This window comes from Chamaea fasciata, unplaced genomic scaffold, assembly GCF_029207755.1.
Source record: "Chamaea fasciata isolate MVZ Bird 193981 ecotype frontalis unplaced genomic scaffold, bChaFas1.0.hap1 SCAF_14, whole genome shotgun sequence".
Lineage (NCBI taxonomy): Eukaryota > Metazoa > Chordata > Aves > Passeriformes > Sylviidae > Chamaea > Chamaea fasciata.
In genome coordinates this window covers 10,681,478-10,701,136 of record NW_027094099.1, presented here as the reverse complement: position 1 = coordinate 10,701,136, position 19,659 = coordinate 10,681,478, and the positions used below count along the sequence as shown (strand labels likewise).

General features: G+C 43.3%; 1 protein-coding gene across 3 annotated transcripts; it reads left to right on the top strand.

The window, feature by feature from the left end:
- The first annotated feature begins 2,120 nt into the window (after positions 1-2,120).
- FSD2 (fibronectin type III and SPRY domain containing 2) lies at positions 2,121-17,878 on the top strand. 3 transcript variants are annotated; one of them, XM_066196700.1, is made up of 13 exons: positions 2,121-2,183; positions 4,111-4,906; positions 4,986-5,081; positions 6,150-6,383; positions 7,619-7,641; positions 8,220-8,341; positions 9,333-9,488; positions 10,276-10,410; positions 11,160-11,313; positions 11,704-11,837; positions 13,440-13,572; positions 15,746-15,922; positions 16,608-17,878. In XM_066196700.1, the coding sequence occupies exons 2-13, from the start codon at positions 4,151-4,153 to the stop codon at positions 16,858-16,860; spliced, it is 2,373 nt and encodes a 790-aa protein (XP_066052797.1). In that variant the 5' UTR covers positions 2,121-2,183; positions 4,111-4,150; the 3' UTR covers positions 16,861-17,878. The 3 variants fall into 3 exon arrangements, with proteins under 3 accessions (XP_066052797.1, XP_066052796.1, XP_066052798.1); XM_066196699.1 differs by having other exon boundaries at positions 2,121-2,195; XM_066196701.1 differs by lacking the exon at positions 2,121-2,183 and adding an exon at positions 2,362-2,494.
- Positions 17,879-19,659: the final 1,781 nt, after the last annotated feature.

Sequence of the window (19,659 nt, the reverse complement as noted above, 5' to 3'; positions counted from 1 at the left end):
AGCGGCGACAGCGGCCCCGCGGCCCCGGAGCGAAACAGAAACCGAGCGCCAGGCGGGGCGGGGCCGCGCGCCGCATCACCATTGGCGGGAGCGCCAGGGGCGGGGGCGGGGCCAGGGGGCGGGGCCGAGACTGAGGCGGGGCCAGGGCGGCCCTCACGGCGGGCGTGGAAAATAAACAGTGCGATAGAAAAACCACAGCGAGAGGCGCGGCTCCGGGAAAGGTCGTTTGTCACAGCATCGTGGAATGGGATGGGATATATTGGGATGGGTTGGGTTGGGTGGGGGCCCCGAAGGGCGTCGTGTTCTCACCCCTCTGCCATGGGCACGGACTCCTTCCACCAGGCCAGGTTGCTCAGATCTCCATCCAGCCCTGCGTCGAGCACGTTCAGGGATGGGACATCCACACTTTCCCTGTGCCAGGGCCTCACCACCCTCACAGTAAAGAATTTCCTCTGAATATGTAGCCTACGTACTCTCAATTTGGATCCATTCCCCCTTGTCCTTGTCAATACATGCTCTTGCATGGGGAAAGCTTTGTGAAATAAGCTGCTATTCCTGTGAGGAGTGGTGGACAGGGAGCACAGGACACACAGCCCCACATATGAACCGCTGCCTGAGGGGGCGATTTTGCTCCCGGCCATCATTCCTGTGGTCCTTGCAAAAGTCCACGAGTTGTTGCCTTCTCCAAAGCCAGGCAAACGACACACTCCTTCCTCACGCTTCCTGTGCCCACAAACAGCCAAAGTGTGCTTGTCCTGACACCCAGCTCAGCCCCGAGGTCACCATACTTTGTTTAAATGCCACCCAAACGCTGCGTCGTAGGCACCGAGAGTCACAAAGAGCAGCAGGGTTATTGAACAAGAGCAGTGTCACTGCTCTCTTACTCTGTCCTGTGTCCCAGGCAGAATGTAATTCACTATCCACCAAATGTTATATTCCAGTCTTTGGCAGCAAAGCTGACATTGCTAATTTTTTGAGAAATTAAGGCCTACAAGATAGCGTAACTTAACAGAAAGCAAAAGTAAGCTCTCATTTGAAAAATTAATCAAATCTGTCAGGCAGCATAAATGTTAATGTTTCAGCAAGGGCTGCATCACTTATGTGAAAACACTTCTGCGCTAATCTCACAGATGACAGAAGCACTGTTAGCGGTAATGAGATCGTGCCTACATGGGCAATTAACTTGTGATTCCTCACCGAGCAGCAAACAATTGCACTGCTAGAAAAGTGAGGAAATGACACCAAGATAATTGGAAAAGGAGGAAAAAGCAGAGCTGTGTCAAGATCTAATAGACATTGTCCCTTGTGGTGTACCCTGAGCTCAAGCCATATATAATACGACATTCTCAAACGTGCTTAAAAATCTACTGTGCTTAAAAATCTATGTTCCTGTGAAAACCTCCTTAGCAGGGCCATTGTCCCCTTTCTTCACGATAGTTAGCTTTTCAGAGGTCTGGCATACACACACAGGGTGAGGATGTATGGATATGCATAAGAAGCATATGCAACGGTATGATTTTTTTTTTTAAATTTCTAAATTTTCTCATTTTTTTCTAATATATTATTATGATTCTAATAGATTCAGCCCCATAGGAAAGTTCCTGCTAATTTGAGAGAGAGGACTTTACCAGTAAGTGTTTGCAAAGAACAGAACAGGTACTTCCATTAAGTTGTGCAACTCTGTAAACACATGTCCAGCCATGTGAGTTGTTTGTACATTTTGTGTATCCCACACACAATACTCTGCCTAACACCCCAGCCTTGGAAATCACAGCCAGTGGCAATGAATGCACTCGGCAGTGTTTATTAATACCATCTCCAGAAGTGAGAGGGCATTCTGGCTTTAGTGAGGGCTCTCTGTAACTGTTCTAAGTACTTCAGATCCAGGAATCCACCTTCAGAGCCTGTTCTCAGTGTATAACATTCATCCTGGTGACACTCAAGTAGCACACTGCTGAAGGACAGCCGGGGCACGTCTATATTTGTGCCATTGCTCATTGCTGGCATGTCCCTATCTGAGCAAAGAGGCAGGGTAAGGTTACTGCAATAAGTCTTCCAACTGCAGTTATAGGAAAGTGGCAAGGAATTGCTTTCCTGTGAATTAATTTTTACTAGGGGGAATAGAAGTTAACTTTGATGCCATCTGAGCTATCAGAAGAATTTATGACGTCTTAAGATAGAAGGCAAGTTTTTAGGTAGTAACATTCTTTGTTATGTATTTACGATAACTGACGGTCATGGATCTAAATGTGCTTCATGTAATTTTATCTGTGCCTGCAAAGCAAGCAAACACTGAGTAGTCATCTGAAAATCTTATTTAGGCAGCAGGATTGCAGACAAGCTTAATTATGCTCATTTTAATTTATTTCATTTCATTTTGGTAGGAAAAATAAATGTTAATTCACTTTTCTAATTAGTAGTAGCTTCTATAGCGAGCCTTATTGTTTTAATTATGGGGAAAAAAGTCTTTGCGGGAGCCAGACAACATTTTCTGGTATGTGTTAAGACCTTTTCTCTGTTTAAAATGTTAGAATTTGCATGATTTATTTTATTGCCTTTAGCGTAAATAGTATTTCTGCCTAACTTCAGTGTTTTTGTCTGTAGTAGGATATTGCTGGCTGTAGAATCCACACCCATGACTGCAGTGCCAGAAGACAAATGATGAACTTCTGTGTGGGTTTTCTTACAGATCTGTAGGGCTGGACTCAGCCAGGGATATAAAACCACAGAGTGCAAAATGTCTCAGTATTTTTCACTGGTTTAGGAAGTTGCTTTCTATTAAGTCACTGATTGTGTTGACTCTGTTAGCTAAGTATTTCTCAGGAAAATTAGTAAAATATTGATGAAATAAATTTGAGGTAATAGCAACTACTTAAAACTAAAAAGACCATAAATAGTAGTTTGAAAGCAAATCTATGTGAAAGCTTATCCAGAAGCTCTGATAACATTGATGTCCGACTCATCTTTTGGCTTTTTTCCTTCTGTAAGAAAGTGATTTTAAAGTTTTCATATGCTTCACTTACCTAGGACTAGATGAACCTACAGGTTAATTGATATTCAGCTGAAATCTTTCCATGAAGTCTTTTGCTTGTGGTACTAAACTGCTGATGAAATTGATCTGAGTAGTTTTGTAGCTATGATTCCATTCATGCTGGTGAGCAGTGGAGGGCTGTGGGGACATTTCAGCTCAGAGAGAGCTCTGACTCTGTACTGGCATTATTTCACTGCTGTTAATACAGGCTGGTTGGAAAGAGTGGGCTTGGGGAATCAGCATTAAAATTGCCTTTGCACTTTTAATGTTGTCCCACAAGCATCTGCTTTATCATACAGCTTTGCATGTCATCTGCACATGCTCTGTTCACACCTCCCTCCTTGCACAGAATAGACAAAATGTGCAAGGTTTGAGTCAGAGCAGGCATCTCAGTCCAGAGGTCAATGGCCTGCCTTGCTCCCTAGTTACTGGATGCTTTATATTTTAAAATGTGTATTTTTCCATAGCACATGAGAAGCCCCAAAGGGCAGTATGTCTTCTCTGTGGTATTTTTTAGAAAGGACCCAAGACCTGGGCTCAAGTTTCAGTATTAAGAACAGCAACTTGAAAAATACAGAACAGGACTTTTCAGGGCATTTACTAGTGTGTTCTGTGGCATCAGAGGTCACAACATTCTACATTATGCTCTGACTGACAGTTCAGAAAACATGCTTGACAGCAGCTGAAGGGTGAGCAGGCTTCAAACCAGGCCATTTCCAATTGCACAGAACAGCACTAACTGTGCCTGAAGGACATTCACAGTGTTGGTCTAAGGACAGGACTAGTCCACAGTTTGAAAATCAGGCATCAGGCAGATGAGGTGCTCAGAAAAAAGAATGTACACCAGAGACGGCTCTTTGCTGTGCTTTGCACTGAGGTGAGAAGAAAATAAGATTCCTGTGGCTTCCCTTCAGATGCTTCACTTAGGGAGCAAAGCTACTGACTTCGGTCTTTCCCATGCCTACCTCCAGGATTTTTTGGTCCTCAGCCATATCTTTTCTATCGATATACTTTTAAGCCAGAAAAACTCGATCCTGATATCTAATATGTAGCTAAAGGTCTTTCTTATCTTTTACAAGCTTGAGACTCATCATCTCCAAAGCCTCCCTGAGGATACCAATGTCATCCAGATCTGGCAGCACGAGGGACTATGAGACTAACAGCCAGTCACACGATCATTCAACTTCCCCACCAGTCCCAGAGTCTAGTGACACTGAGACTGAAGGTTTGATATTTTATCACATGGATCTTTATGGATCAAAGGACAGGTTTGAAATCTTTCCTGAAGAGCTCTCTGGTCGAGGAGACACATCTCTGGGGGATATGAGAAGGGAATCTGCATTGAGTAGTAAAAAAATTCAGCGCCCACAAGAAGTTGGCTATGACTTGGAAAAGGAGGTTGCAGAGTTGGCTAAGATGTATGGACTTGATGAGGATAGAGAAAAAGAGCTTGAGTTTCCTGGAGGACATCTGGAAAAGGTGGAGAGCAGATGGCCACCTGCTCACACAGAAAAAGCAGGATCACAGGGCTCCACATATAACATGTCAAGCAGCTCTTCCATGAAAGATCCAAGTCAAAGCACAAAGCAACAAGGACTTCATGATCAGGCTTCTCAAGGTGAAAATCAGAGCAAAGCCAGAGCAGATGATGAGGCTGAGAGCAACTTACGGTCCAGAGGGGGGCTAAGAAGTAGTGGCATGTCAGATGAGTGGAACAGTCAGGCTGTCAGTGAGGAGGAGGAGGAGGAAGAGGAAGAAGCAGCAAATGTTTTTTGTTCAACCTGCAAGATACCAATCCGAGCTTTCGACAAACTATTTGGTGAACACAAGGATCATGAGGTTGCTCAGCTCCCCAGTGCTGTGGAAAGTGAAAAGGTGAGAATAACACAGGTGTACTGTGGTGCCTCTAAAACAGTCTTCAGACACAGTAAGAATCACACTAGCTGTTTTGTAGGAGGAGATCCACAAAAACATGTGCAAGTTGGAAGAACAGATTGCTCAGATGGAAAATGTTGCCAGCCATTTGGAGGAGATCTTCATCACTGTGGAGGTAACTCATTTTCTCTTGGGCTAACTTTATGGTGCTGGGGTTAAACAGTTTTGACAGTCATATTGACATTCACAGTGTTCCATTTTTAATGAGGTGAGAGTACTTAGAGTAACAGAGCACAGAGTTATCTTGGGGTTTGTCTAGGCTGAAGTACTCAGTAAAACTCATCCTAAAGATTTTTTTAAGTGGGCTAGTGAAACCACATTTATAATTTGCACAGAAATTTGCCTTCAGAAATAAAGTGACCCCCACTCAGGTCATCTTAGTTTTAAATGGCCAAAAAGATGTGATCTAACTAGTCTATCCAGAGTGCAGCCCTTGTGTTCCCTTGGCTTCATTCACAGAAGGGTCAGATCCAGGCAAATCCTTGGACCAGCTGCTTCAAGCTGATGACTTCAAGAGTTGTGCTCCCACTCAGGCTGTCAACTTGGCCCCAGGGGAAGGAGGTCAGCTGGCAGCAAGTTCAAACTGAAGCAATAACTCAAGGCTCTACAGTCTCTTCTCTGCTGCATGTGGCACAGGGGGACATCGGTGCCTGAACAGTGGGCAGCTGCTGGCAGTAAAGACTTGCCTGCTCCTTAAATCTTCCTGCCTAATGCTTTCTCCAGCTGTGAGTGAGGGTACCAGCATTAGCTGCCCAGCTCCCTCAGCACAAATCCATGGATCCCACTGAGTTGCCATGGTTTCCCTCATGGAAGGATGTGCTTGACTGTGTTGGTGGAAATGCTTGTGAGATTATGGCTAGGATATATCCTAGTTGTGCTCCCTGGGTTTAGGTTGCCTTATATCATTGTTCCTGTTGTAATTACTGTTGCTCTTATGTCTGGAACATAATCCAACACTTTTGTGCTTTGGTGGTGGTTAATGATCAGAGCAAACCCCTAAAAATAGACATAAGTCAAATTAAAGCTTCTGTGTAGTGGTACTGTGTCCTAGTTTTGTGAATTAAATCATGACATATTACCTCTGTGGTAAGGAGAAGTTTAGACAGATCAGAGTGAGAATTTCCTCTGCATCACCTGTGGATCAGGCTTGATGCCAAGATACAAACCCTCAAATACCTTGCAGGAAAATTTTGGAAGGCAGGAGCAGAACTTTGAGGTGCATTACAACGATGCAGTGCAAGTGCTTGCTCAGAAGTATGAAGAGCAGCTGGAAGCACTGGGAGAAGAGAAGAGGCAGAAGCTGGAAGCTCTGTATGAACAGCTGGTCAGTTGTGGAAAACATCTTGACACCTGCAAGGAGCTGACAGATGAAACCCAGGAACTTTTCCTGGAAAATGACAAAGCTGAATTCATGAAGGTAAAGAGCTTTAACTGTCAAAGTGCTTTTTGCTGCTTGCAAGTAGTCCCCATTTGAGAAGTCCCAAGCAGCCTCATTGCTAGGGAGAATTTGGGATGCTCAGTCCATGCTGCTGTCACTGCTCCAGGTGCTTGGCATGGTGGCATTGACTTAGTAGGGCAACACAGTGGGGGCAAAATGCAGAAGCAGAAGTTTGTAATTTGGATGCTCATTGATTTGTGAGTCACACTGGGGTTCAGAGAGAAGATATCTTGCTGAAATGCTTATCTGGGGAAACTCTGGAAGCACTTAGTGTTCCTTGCCTTGTGCAGGCTCAGCTCTCTTGCTCTATTCTGGGCTCACAGCAGTCAGGCTGATGTAATCACTTAGGAAGATGTTTCCTTTTCTTGCTCATTTTGGAGGAAAGTTCAGCTGAAATACGTCAAGAGCTCCTGCAAAGTGATAGATTAAATCCCACTCTTGTGGTGGTGTCAAGAAGGTATTTTTCTTTGGCAGGTAGAGAAATAATTGGAAAAAAATCAGAATTTTCACTGATGATGAATGATTTCTCTCACCTGAGCTGTCCTGTGACTAAGGTGGGTGGGAGTATTTCTGTAGCACAGAGACAGTAATTTCTGAACTGGTCAACAAATAAATCTCCTAACAGCTCCAGTCTGCTCCAGTGGGTCAGTTTGCTGTGACTCCAACCTGCTGAGTTCTTCACAGGAGCTGACTTTTCTCATTCCTCTGCATCTCTGGAATAAACTTATTTTCTCCTTAGCTTGTAATCAGTTTTACATCACCCCTAAGAACCATTATTCATCAAGAAGTGAATGTTGGTCTTGAGCTCCCAGCTGCTTAGGTTTCTCCTGGGACTGTACAGCTGTCTTCCAGTTACATGCACTGCTCAGACTTCCTCCAGCAGAGATAATTTCACTGAGTTCCTTTCCCCAGGTGATTTTGGTGTTTGTTTGTGAGGGATCTCTTGGCACTTTGGACAACTAAGGGAGGAATTGGTCTAAAGTCTAGATGGGCAGGTGCTGATGACCTGATATTGCTCATTATCTTACTGTAAATTCAGCCAAGATCAGTCCATTTGAATAGAAAGGGCTGGCTTTGTTCTCAGAGTTGATTGAGAGCCAATTACTTCACCTCAAGGGCTGCATTTGGGGCAGTTTGTGTAAGACAGGCCAACAGCATGATGTAGTCTGACTCTGAACTTTTCTACATCTAATACTCTTTTTTTTTTCCAACAGGCAGCAGTAACCATGGTTGACAGGTAGTATCACAGTCTGGGATTTTTTTGTCACATTTCTTCCTGCTAATTGGACAGGTTATTGGAGATGCTTGCATGTTCTGGACTTTGTTCAGGCACACAAATGCTGTCTAAGCCACTATAGCTATTGAAATATTTAGTATTTTTGTTTTAAAGTGCATCAGAAAAAGTTGCTCTAAGAAACTTAGCACAACACTTGTTTGGATCCAATTTCAAGAAATCTTAAAGGAGAGTTAGAGCCTGAATAAATCAGTGTTTTCAGCTTAGTCATAAGGAACTAATTTCACTGGGAAACAGGATTGCTAAAGCTCTTGAAAGAAATACTCTGGATCCAAATGAGACTAAAACTGAGTTCCCTAAATATACTGTAACAGGCTTATTTATGCATTAATATCGTGATCTCGAAGCTATAGGCACAAGGAGGCTGAGCTTGTACACCTATGAAAACAGTGCTTTAAGGAAATAGATGTTATTTTGGAGTGTGCTGTTCTTTTTCTCTTACAAATAGGCATCATAGACAGATACCTCCAATGCTATGGTACTTCCAATTAGACATTATTTCTTTTCCCCTACAATTACAGGCTGGAAGAATTCTTAAAAAAAGAAGTGGATTTAGAGCTTTCAACGCTGCCAGACTTTGAAGAGCGGGTCATAGATGTCTCTGAAGTTGAACAACTAATGAACTCCATTAATGCTATTCCAGGTAGTCTTCCTAACTGATCACTATTTCACACCTATTTACATTTAAGTAAGAGTATGTATTAAACATTACTTCTTTCAAAGGAGATCTGCAAAGGCAGAATTAACTTCTCCCTAGTTTTCCTTCTAGTTCTTTTATTATTTGCCTGTATATACAGAGACAGTGGAAGATATTTTTGGAATTTTTTTCTATTTGTTTTCAATATAAAATTACCAGAATTACTGCTAAATTGGGACTTCCTTGCTTTTTGTTGGATGATTCCCTAGAAGACTCATGAAGATTACCCCCGTCTGTTGAGGGGTCAGGCCCACTTAGTTGGTGATAACTTGTAGTTGCTTGAACAAAATAGAGATGAACCCCAGACTGCTTTAAATAACTTACACAGCTTCTCTTGATAAACAGATTTCAGTGATTTATTCCTCTGCTATTTAGCAAGCAATTTTCCCCCATAATCCACAGGAAACAGCACAACAGAAACTAATTTTGAATAACTAAAAAAAGGCCTAAAATTTAAAATCTTTTCTGGTGCATCACAAATGGTGAGAAAGGACATTGTTCTTTTTTTACACTCAGTACTCTGTTTTCTTAATATAAAACAGCATTTGGTACTTGCTTGTGCTGATGCCTCCCTGTTGTACAGCTTTTCCCTGATCCCTGGGGTGGCTGGCAGCAGTGCTGGCACGGCAGATGTTGGGCTCACTGGAACAGCCCTCAGAGCAGGGGAGGCTGAGTTTACAGAGGATGGGTTGGCTGAGGCTTATTAATTTTGTTGTTTTGGCTTTGATTTGAAGCAAGACTAGTTCTCACACACCAGTGACCTGATTACTATCTGCAACTATTTACAGAGTCAACTCCTGACTTTTCTCCATGTGGGAGGAATGGAGGAATATGACCCTACTCAGTGCCAAGGCTTTGTGCAAACACCTTTGTGAGAGGAGAGGTACAACAAACCATGATTATACATTCAAAAACTGACCTGTTTTTCCCTCTGCAGCTCCTTGTGCCCCTGTGATCAATCCCCAGGCTCCCAATGCAGCAACTGGCACTTCACTGAGGGTTTGCTGGGGCCTCTTCTCGGATGACACTGTGGAGTGCTACCAGCTGTGCTACAAACCAGTGAGCAACGAGAGGCACAGTGATGAGCAAGCAGGTAAGGAGGCCGGGGCCCAGGGGGACACCTCAGCCCTCCATTGGCAAAACCAGACAGCCTCTGCATGTCTTGTGCACTCTGCCACCAAAACTGTCATATCTGCCACCACCGTCTGCTTTGTCCCTCTTCCCCTGCCAGGTATGCCATGCTGCCAGCTGCAGCAGGACCCATCACAGGAGCAAAGACAGGACATGGCAGCAGCAGGGGTAGCAGGAATGGGAAGGGGACAGTGGATGAAGTCACGAGGATTTCTGGAGGGTGGGCACTGCATTAGAACATGTGCTGCATCCACAGAAAAGCATTGTACTTTTAAAGAGCAAATCATCATATCATCAGCACTCCCACTGAAACCCCCAGATGATTTTACAGCTTGTCTTAGTGGTAATATTAGGCTGTGACTCCCTAAGATGCACAGGCACACAAAGAACCACAGAACCAAAATGTCCCAGCGTTGTGACAAAACTGCGTTTGCTAATACTGTTCTTACAGAACTTTCAAGAGTGGAAGCCAGTTGAGAAAGAAAAGCAATTTGTCCAAATTTTCTAAGATGAGGAATGAGAAATGAGCAGTAAAATAGCTTCAGCTCTTGTCCCTTGTGATTTATGCTGCTTTAGAGGAAGGCATCATGAAACTGCCAGACAGCTGATCAGAGGGTGCGGAGCACAAGGAACTCTCTTGAATTCAGCACCCAAAACAATGCACCCCAACTCTACAGTGTGATGCAGCTTTGGGGAAGAGTGGGCAACTGTGTAAAGGCACCGTAAATGCTTTGTTGTTGTCATTTCAGAGCACACGCTAAAAGTCAAAGAAACATACTGCACCATTACTGATCTGTTGCCAAACACACAGTATGAATTTTGGGTCAGTGCTTTAAATGCCTCCGGTATCAGTCCACCAAGTGAAAGAGCAGTTTATGTAACAGGTAAAAATATTTTATTCATATGACTTTGTAACCTTCATAGTGAAATTCAAAATCATGTCTGAATTTTATGCCAGTAATGTTTTTTGGGCACTTTCTTTCTTCTGATGCAAGCCTACTGACTGCATGGGAATTCCCTACTTTTTTTCCTACTATTTGGAGACCCTATCATGCCAACTGTCCCTGTTTTAGAGTGGAAAAAATAGAAGCAGAGAGACAAAACAACTTATTTAAATGCAAACACGCATACCAGCTGTGAATAAAGTTCAAGTTTCCTGGTTCTGCCATATGAATCCCAGCTCTCCTTTTACTGGCCTATAGTTATGTTGTGGATTCACCTGTTATGCTGTTCTTTTTAACTGCAGTTTAGTCTAGGACTTTGTGTGAAATCCTGACATCAGATTGAACAAGTCAGTGTGAGACCTTCGAGTGCTTGTTCCAGATGTCTTTGACATCTCAGAGCAGAGATGCACCTTTATGACAAAGATAAAACTAATGACAGAAAACAGTTGTGTAATCAGTCTTTATGTTCCTTCTCTGTTTAATTCTCTTGAGACCTTTACAGTCTAAATGAAGTCTTTAAATAGTACTGTTAAGAACTCTACCTGCTGTTTATTGTCCATTGGGGAAGCAGGTTTCTTTAACTATATAGTATTAGTAAAAAATATTCTTCTATTTTTTGTCTTCAAAGCGTGTTGTTTGCAAACATCTTCAAGCAACTGCTTAGAATTGTTCTTTTGCCTTCTTTTTAGCTCCTTCACCACCTACCATAAAGAATAAAAAGATCCGAAGCTGTGAAAACGCAGCACTGGTGTGCTGGGACTCCAGAGACATTAACCCTGTTGATTCCTACACAGTTGAATTGTCCAAGCTGACAGATGAAGAAAATGATGATATTATTACTGAGTGAGTTACTCTTCTATTGAGCCCATGACCCATAGAGATGAAGCCGTTTCAATCGTGTGGCATCAACTAGAACTAAGAAAGGACCCATGACCTTCTGGTGAATTTGCATTTACAACCAATCCTCTTAGTAAAATTAGTCGTAAAATGTTAATTAAAAATTACTATATGAGAATTACGGGTATGGGAAAAGGGCAGAAGCAAATGTAAAAATCTGCACTCTGTCACAATCTCTCTCTTGCCCTGCTACTGGCAACTGTACAAGGTAAAATGTTGTTGATTGGTTACAAGACAAGTTGAAGTGTAATTTCTTCTTTGTTGCTCAGAAAAATAATTTCGAAGGCCTACCTTTGTTTTCTACCCTATCATTTTCCATGGATTTGTTTTCCGTAGATCTATTGTTGGGATCCCTAACTGTGAAGTCCTGATTCACCTCCAGCCAAAACAAAAGTATCACATCTGTGTCAGAGCCCAAAACCTGGGGGGCTCCAGTGAAAGGAGTGAACCTGTCCTGATACACACCACAGGTACTGTACTGTCCTGCTTGGAACAACTCCAGCAGCCTATTGTAGCATCCATTGTCTTAACAGAAAGATTCCTGCTGGTTTCAATGGCCTCTGGACCAGGTCCTAATCTCTTACATCTAATTACACACCTGGTAACGTTTTAGGAACCGAAAAAACAACTTCTTGTAACAATAAATGCATTGTTTTAGCTCTGTAATTTCTATTATTGCTGTCTGGTACATTTGATACTTGAAAGTTACTAATTTCTAAACATTTTAAGAGTGTCAACTCAACGCCCACATATTGCCAGCCTGCAAAGTACTGACACACCTATGAGGAAAGTTGTCGTGTGACTTTACTTCAGAGATTACCATATAATGAAGCTGCAGAGGTAAATCATGGCTGAGACAGCACTTTCTAGAGCCATTTAGCAGACCTGAGTGCTCACCTTCATCACTGCTGCAATCACGCTGCAACTTCACTGCTCATCTCAAATCTCCCACGCCACTCACAGATGTGTTCACACCTTATCGATGTCTCTTTCTGCCCTTGCCTTCTGTGAGACATTTGAAAATTGTATTTATTCAGCAAAATGACCACACAAAGTTATGTTTCACTAAAAAATCTGACTGCCACAGAGCAGTGACACCACAGAAAAAAAAATGCTCATCCTTAAATCCCTGGAGAGGAAGACTGTCATTGTGTTGCCATCATTTGTGCGTATTCCAACTGCTTAAATCAAACTCAATGTTTGAAATTGCCCATTCTGTTTGCACAGCATGTGTTTGTTTTCAGCAGCACATGCCTGTAATTGCCCTGTCATTGTTTGTATTGTATTTGCAATGAAGTAACTTGCAGTTTGATTATAATGATTTCATTTGGGATTGCTATGGGGAGATTTATCTTCTCGGAGTCTACATTATGCAAACAGCTGATGCAAATTGATCTGTCAGCTGCAAGAACCCACCTCCAACACTGTGAATGGCCTTTGATCCTTTCTGGGGTGGATAAACAAGCACAAACTACAAACAGCAGCTGTGCCAATAGTGGCTGCTCCTCAGACCCCAGTGTGTCAGACCTGCTCTGTGAAGTGTCCGCAGGAAGAAAGGCAGAAGCATTTTTATCCTGGGCTGGACTTACCTCTCTGAGGGCTGGTCTGACAAGAGAGGTGCTGAAGCATGAGGGATCCTTTCTCTTCAAACTATGCCCAGCATTTATGTGGATGAGTGAGGAGAGTCCTTTAAGCCTCCTTTCTCATTTCAGTGATTAAAAATAGATTACTTGAAACCAGACTTTTTTTTGAAACCATTGCAGGGAGGACCCCTCATCTCTGCATAGCTACTTCCTGCACAATGCCTGCAGCTTTGAGCCCTGCTAGGGTTCAAAACCAGGCTAAGTCCCCTACTTTTCACAAGGCTGAAACTAAACAGTGTTAAGCTGTAAAACAGCCATTTATTAGAAAAAACTTTTAAAAGATGATTTTGTCCTCTCAATGTCAGCCACAGATTCTTTCCAGAGCATCGGTGAATCTTTTTGTGGATCCAAACATTTCATCACACCCTTGCTGCAATTCTAATGTTATACAGAGTTACTGGAGTTATCCTCAGGCATTTTCTCTTGCAGGCACCTGCTTCTACCTTAACGAGGACACAGCCCATCCTTTACTGGCAATTCTAGATGATGGATTTACCATTTCATGTGATGAACTGGAAAACCCAGAGTGTGATCTGCCTGTCTATGATAACAGCTTTACAAGGTATTCAGGGGCATTTCAGTTTCTTTGGTTCTTTTAACAGATGCCAGGAAATGTCTAATGGGGCTTTCAGCAGCTCTGATTAATTTTTTGAGTTGAAATCTCTCTCTCCAGCTGCTCTTTGGAACTTGGAAATTACTGCAAGTTCTTAAATAGGATTACAGATGCAGCAGCCACAATTATGTACAAGCCTACTTACATGTCTGGCACACTGAGCTAAATTTGAACAGGTATCTAGGTGCCATAACAAATGCTAAGGAAAGGAGAGGGAGCTGAAAACTTACCTTTTGCTGAAAGATATAACTAATACTATTTGGACCAACAGGTATTTCTTTCAAAAAAGAAATAGGCCCTTTGCCATTGAAGTGAGAGACTAAGCTTGCCAAAATGCATATTTCCAGTCAAAACCACAGAAACACCATATAACCAGGACAGGCATCTGCAGATGCAGGATAATAAAAGTCTACAATTGATCCCCTCCATGGAAATGCAGTGCTACTAGAGGGCTCAGTAGAAAAGAGTTGGGAGACTGGTGATCCTTTTCATTAAAGCCATCATGGTAATCTTCAATGGGATTTCATCCCACTTCTATGGGATGCTTTTATGTTTCATGTAAACAGCCAGAGGTGGCACTCATTCAAAGGCTGAGGTCTGGTACCACTATGAACTTTCACAAACCTCCTTCAAACCAAGATACTGAAACCAAACCAGCCCAACAAACCCCACCCGCCCCACAAAAACCCCAAACCCAACAAGAAACAAAATAAGCTCCCAAGGAAATCACATGGCAAACTCTTCTTTCAACTCTTTTTTTCTGAAGTTTGTGTGGTCTCCTAAGTTGATGTAGCTGATGTATTTCCTAACTACTTCTTCAGCGCAGCTCAGGTTTGCCTTGGTGGCTTTGCAGCTCTCATTATTATGGTCATGCTTTGTTCACAGATGTTTACCCATCCATTTTGCGTCATTCTTTTTCCTTCTCAAGCTGTAGCAACACAGCCCCTCTGAGTTCTGCCTTCAACAGCCTTTAAGTTGTTCCCAAGACATTTACATGCACTTGCAATGAAGTGTACACTTGCTCTAAGCCAGTGCAGCTGCAGAGACAGAGTACAGCTATTGTGCTGTGCATACCCATCCTCACACAACAGGCCCTCCAAATGATGAGTGCAGCTCTCTCTCAGCATTGCCTAGAAGAGCTTAGTGTCTGCCAGCAACATCCTTTTCCTTTGTAACTTAAAACTTTAGACATTTCCATAGAAACATAGAAGTTGTGTGTGTTTGAAGCCTGCTGTCCCCCTTGACAATGACAGCTAATGCACTATGTACTTTTCCTGAGAAAAAGCTGAGGTGTAAGCTTACAGGGCTCATGTTGCCCTCCTAAGAGTGTTTCAGAACCATTTGGAGTGGGTTATTTTGCCCAATTTTCTTGCTTTAGAACCTGTATTTTTGCAGACTTGTATCTTCAAAGCACCCAGTTCCTTTGACTCCAAGACTGTGCCAGTAAATCAAGCTGAAGAGTCTCTCTGTAGTACATTGTCTTTGTCTCTACTACCCAACTTTCAAAAGAGTTATTTTCTGCATGGTTCCTATCATGCATTTCATGGCCCAGGTACCCAGCATATTACCAGTTCTCCTACTGTGTTCAATTCTTCCTAATCTCTCCAAACACAATGTAGACAGGTTCCCTCCTCCCCAGCTGCCCCAGGAACTTCATGCTGTTACAGTGCTCAGTTCCTAAAGATGAGTGACGTTCAAAACCCTGAGCTCTTTGGAAAGAAAATGCAGAATCTGTAGACTTTCTTTTCCCCTGCTATGCTGGGGCTCACCAGAGCACTCCCTCTTCTAACAAGCATTAACTATCCCAGAAAACTCAGGCACTATGGGATGCTGTTCTCCCTCTTCCTGGAAGTGCCCAGGGCACTCATTTATACAAAGCTACCCACAAGTGAAAAACAGAGCAGGTGTCACAAAGAAACCTGCAGGCTGGGTGTCAGCTCTGCAGCATGGGGATTTCACTGGAGTCAAAAATCCACACTGCACTGCTAAGGAGACAGCAGAAGTGGCTTTTTTTATTGCTGTGTAATGTCCAGGTACATACATACCTGGACATATCTAAACACTGTAAAGAGCATTATAGAGAGGCTCTACCAAAACACATATTCATGTCTGTCTCCCACAGATGTATTGCAATCCTGGGCAGTCTGATCCCATTTCAAGGAAAGCATTACTGGGAGGTGGAAGTTGAAGAAGATACAGAGTACAGAACTGGTGTGGCTTTTGAGAACACCCCGAGACATGGTCACCTGGGGGCAAACAACTCATCCTGGTGCATGAGGCACATCATCACACCCTCAAGGTAAGGGCTGTGGAGGCTGTAGGTCTCTCTGTAGCAGCCAGAGATTTTATATCAGCTCAGACCAGGCACCAGGGCCTCTGACATTTCACCACTGTCACTGTAAACTGCTGTTTGGAAGGATACTGGAATGCTTAAGCAAATCCTCCTGCTTTTTTAGGGTGTTTCAGAAGCATTTGGAGCAGGTTATTTTGTTCAACTTCCTTTCTTCAGAACTTGTGTTTTTGCAGATTTGCATCTTCAAAGCACCCAATTCCCTTGACTCTGAGGGTGCTAGTGAATTAAGCTGAAGGGTCTCTCTGTGGTACACTGTGTCATTGAAATGAGATGTCACATTGAAACAAGAAGTTGCAGGAATAAATCTGAATAAAATCAGAGTTGCAGAATTTAACTCAGTGGGAAGACAGTAATAGATCTATGTAATCCAGAAACTATGTATCTGGCTAAACGCAGCTAGACCCAACCCAGTTTGATCTCTGTCCTACCTATGGAAGTATGTCATACCTACCTGCAGAAATGCCAGTTCCCTTCTTGCCTCAGCTGCACTTCTGGCTCTCCCCTGAACACTGGTATATTGACATCACTGTCTTCTACTCTCATGAGCAACCTGGGCACCAGTGTGCACAAAGTCCTCTTTGAGAACAGCCAGGGTGCCTTCAGCTCTTTTGTTTATTTTTCTCACCTGCAGGCACAAGTATGAATTCCTGCACAGTGGGATGACACCTGATATCAGAATTACTACTCCCCCCCGAAGGATTGGCATCCTGCTGGACTATGAGAACTGCAGACTGTCATTTTTCAATGCAGACCTTGCCCAGCACCTTTACACATTCAACTCACACTTCCAGCATTATGTCCACCCCTGCTTTGCACTGGAAACACCTGGTATCTTAAGGATACATACTGGAATTACAACACCACCATGGACTGCCCTGCCATAACCTGTGTTCTGCAGCTACCACACCTATGTGTAACCTGCCCTGAGCAATGCCCTCTTCCAACATTAACTACTCCATCATACTCCCTATACACCAGCTGTTTCCCCCTAGTAAGAGCAAAGCAACCCTGACCCAAACCACCTGCCAAGCCTGAGCCCTCAGTTTATATCCTCTTGCAAAAAGGATCTTAGCAAAAAGCCACCCACCAGCATCCCAGAATTCTCATTAGAAATGGATACCATGCCTCTCAGAGGAGACACTGTCACTACACAGCAGTGGCAGCTGGATCACAGGTTCCCCCAACAGCCACCTGAAGCCTAGGGAACTCCCCAGATCCAAAGCAATCATTAATTCTAGTCCTGACTCTAACTCAAGAGCTAAAAACTCGAAGAAAAACAAAAATAGCAAAAGGCATAATCACTGTACAGCTGCTAGAGCTGAAAACACTCCAGCCATGAAGCTGATCTCCCAATCAAGTGTTCTTGTTGCTATGTGAAGTCTGTGACACAAGAAAATCAAAAACGCCTCCCGTGTGAACTGTTAGTGCCTACATACCCAGTGAGGCTTCCTGGAATACCCAAGCCTGCACTCCAGTCGCAGATACAAGCCATTTTTACAGAATGCTTCTCATTCACCCAGGGAAAAAAAGACAGGCTTTTTGGAGTGCCTGATTGTCCTTATAGAAAAACCTAAAGCAACATTTTTAGCTGCTTCTTTTTAGCTACGCACACCTCTGCTTGGGTGTATCCTCCCTCCACACTCACAGAACTGTTCTCCTCCTCAGCACTCCCCCTCAGCTGAAGAATTCCACTCCAATGGAAGGTTTGGGTGTCAAGTGAGGCTGGAAGGACTCTGGCCCAGCACACAGCTGAGACATCCTTGTTTGGGTTTCATTTCCAGAAACCAATCAAGACAGGCCCTGCCTGTCAAGCAGGCTTAGCCAGCTCTGAACAGCCTCATCCATATATGTCAAAACTACCTGAACTCAATCAAGAGTCATTAACACAGAAGCTTTTCCACAGATTTATTGTACATTCATTACAAAAAACATTAGTTCAGGTTTCCATTCTAGGGAATTAACAGGAACAAGCAGTGGCCTCTACAATATGCAGGGTCTCTACAAATAAACGCCACTGGCAAAACTGAAGAGATTTTACATAGAACTGTGTGTCAAAAGCTTGTCTGTTCTTTCTCAAATAGCTTTAAAAAAAGTCTTGCCAAAACAGGCCTTTAGAAACCACAAAAACAGGAGCTGAATATGTCGCTACAGCAGTGATTAGTACCATCTGCTCTTGGATATCTGTTTCAAAAGCCTCACTCAGAAGAAGATGGGTTTAGCTCTACCAGCACAGGGTCATTTCTTAACCTCCAGGAATTAAGATATTTTCAGGGCAGAAAAGGTTGTTATGGTCACTTTGTCAGACCCGCTGTAAGCAGGCCAGAGACTTTCAGTTGCTTTGTCTGCCAGTGAGCAGAGCAGTTTGTGGCTATGTGTGCCCTGCTGATGCTGGTATGGCCATCCCAGGGAACAGCAGCTCTAGGGCACAGCCCCTGTGCAGGGGATTGAAGCTGTGAGAAAGCACCGTTCTTTGCATTAAAATGTACTCCTTGACTCTGGGTCCAACTTGTACCAACTGGAACATGTTTTACCTCTATCAGCCAAAAACTGAGAGCCCCACTTTTATTTTCAGGTAGATACCTGAAAGAGTATAACACACAGGTATCAGAGCAGAGGTATAAGGACATCTGAGCCTCCAAACAGAGCCTCTAATACACAAAGGCTGCTGGTGAACCCATGATTCCACTCCCCACCACCAGCTTTCACCTCAAGTGTTCAAACCATAGCTGTAACCTGGCAAAATACTCTCCAACTAGTGAACTGAACTGGCAAGTCCCCAAGACTTCACAACCCTCACACTGGACTGTGCAAAGGCAGATTTCCTGAGCTAAATGCAAGGTGCTCAGACATCCCTGCAGTGGGACTCCACAGGGACCAAACAGTTCCGTTGTTATGCTACCAGCTTGGTGAATCTACTGAAGAATGCAGGCCAGGTGGCTGAGTACAGAGCAGTCTGTTCAGGAGAATGACCCCATGGTCATCACCAGGCATGGCAGCTAAGGCAGTGACAGAATTACCTGAAAGAAAGAACAAATATGCACTAATTGGCTTCTAGGTAAGAAACAGTAAGGGAAATCAGTTTGTATATTTCTATTTAATAAAAGCTTCACCTGTTGGCACTTACCCAAGATTTTCCTCCCTTAGGAATCCAAACCCCATCACTTAAATATTTATACATCAAAGGAAATTTGACAACACGTGTTTCTTAGAACCAGCTGGTGCTTTGAACAATCTCTACATAAATCCTTTACAGGGAGGCCACCACTTCTACTGCAGAGGTCTACTAAGATTTAAGTTCACACCAACCCTGCACGTCTCTGTATTCAGTTTATTCACCAGGTGCATTCAGTTTATTGGAACTTTGGGTATAGCACTTAACTTGGAAAGCTGTGTTGAGCTGTTGATCTGAGATCTATTTCTCTGCATTGAAAGGTTATCTCGTATGAGGCAAAACCAATTCTTACCTCTGGCCTGTATATAGGAACTCTGGCTGAACTACATCATGTGGTAGGGCAACAGTCAGTTAAAAATGAGTTGTCCTTTTCTCTAACATTATGCGCTGCAAGCTGCATTTTTCCTGGTACCTGTTGTGTCTTTTTCTTCCTGTTCCTTTTCCTTATGGGCATTTACTGGCACACAGCAAAATCCTCTGCAAAGGACAGAAGCTCGTGCCTAAAGCTCTG

Bases quoted from the DNA above. Each gene is read 5' to 3' on its own strand.
- FSD2 (XM_066196700.1), top strand. From the start codon at position 4,151: ATGTCATCCAGATCTGGCAGCACGAGGGACTATGAGACTAACAGCCAG. The intron at 5,082-6,149 runs GTAACTCATTTT...AATACCTTGCAG, and splicing joins AGATCTTCATCACTGTGGAG to GAAAATTTTGGAAGGCAGGA. The intron at 10,411-11,159 runs GTAAAAATATTT...CCTTCTTTTTAG, and splicing joins AAGAGCAGTTTATGTAACAG to CTCCTTCACCACCTACCATA.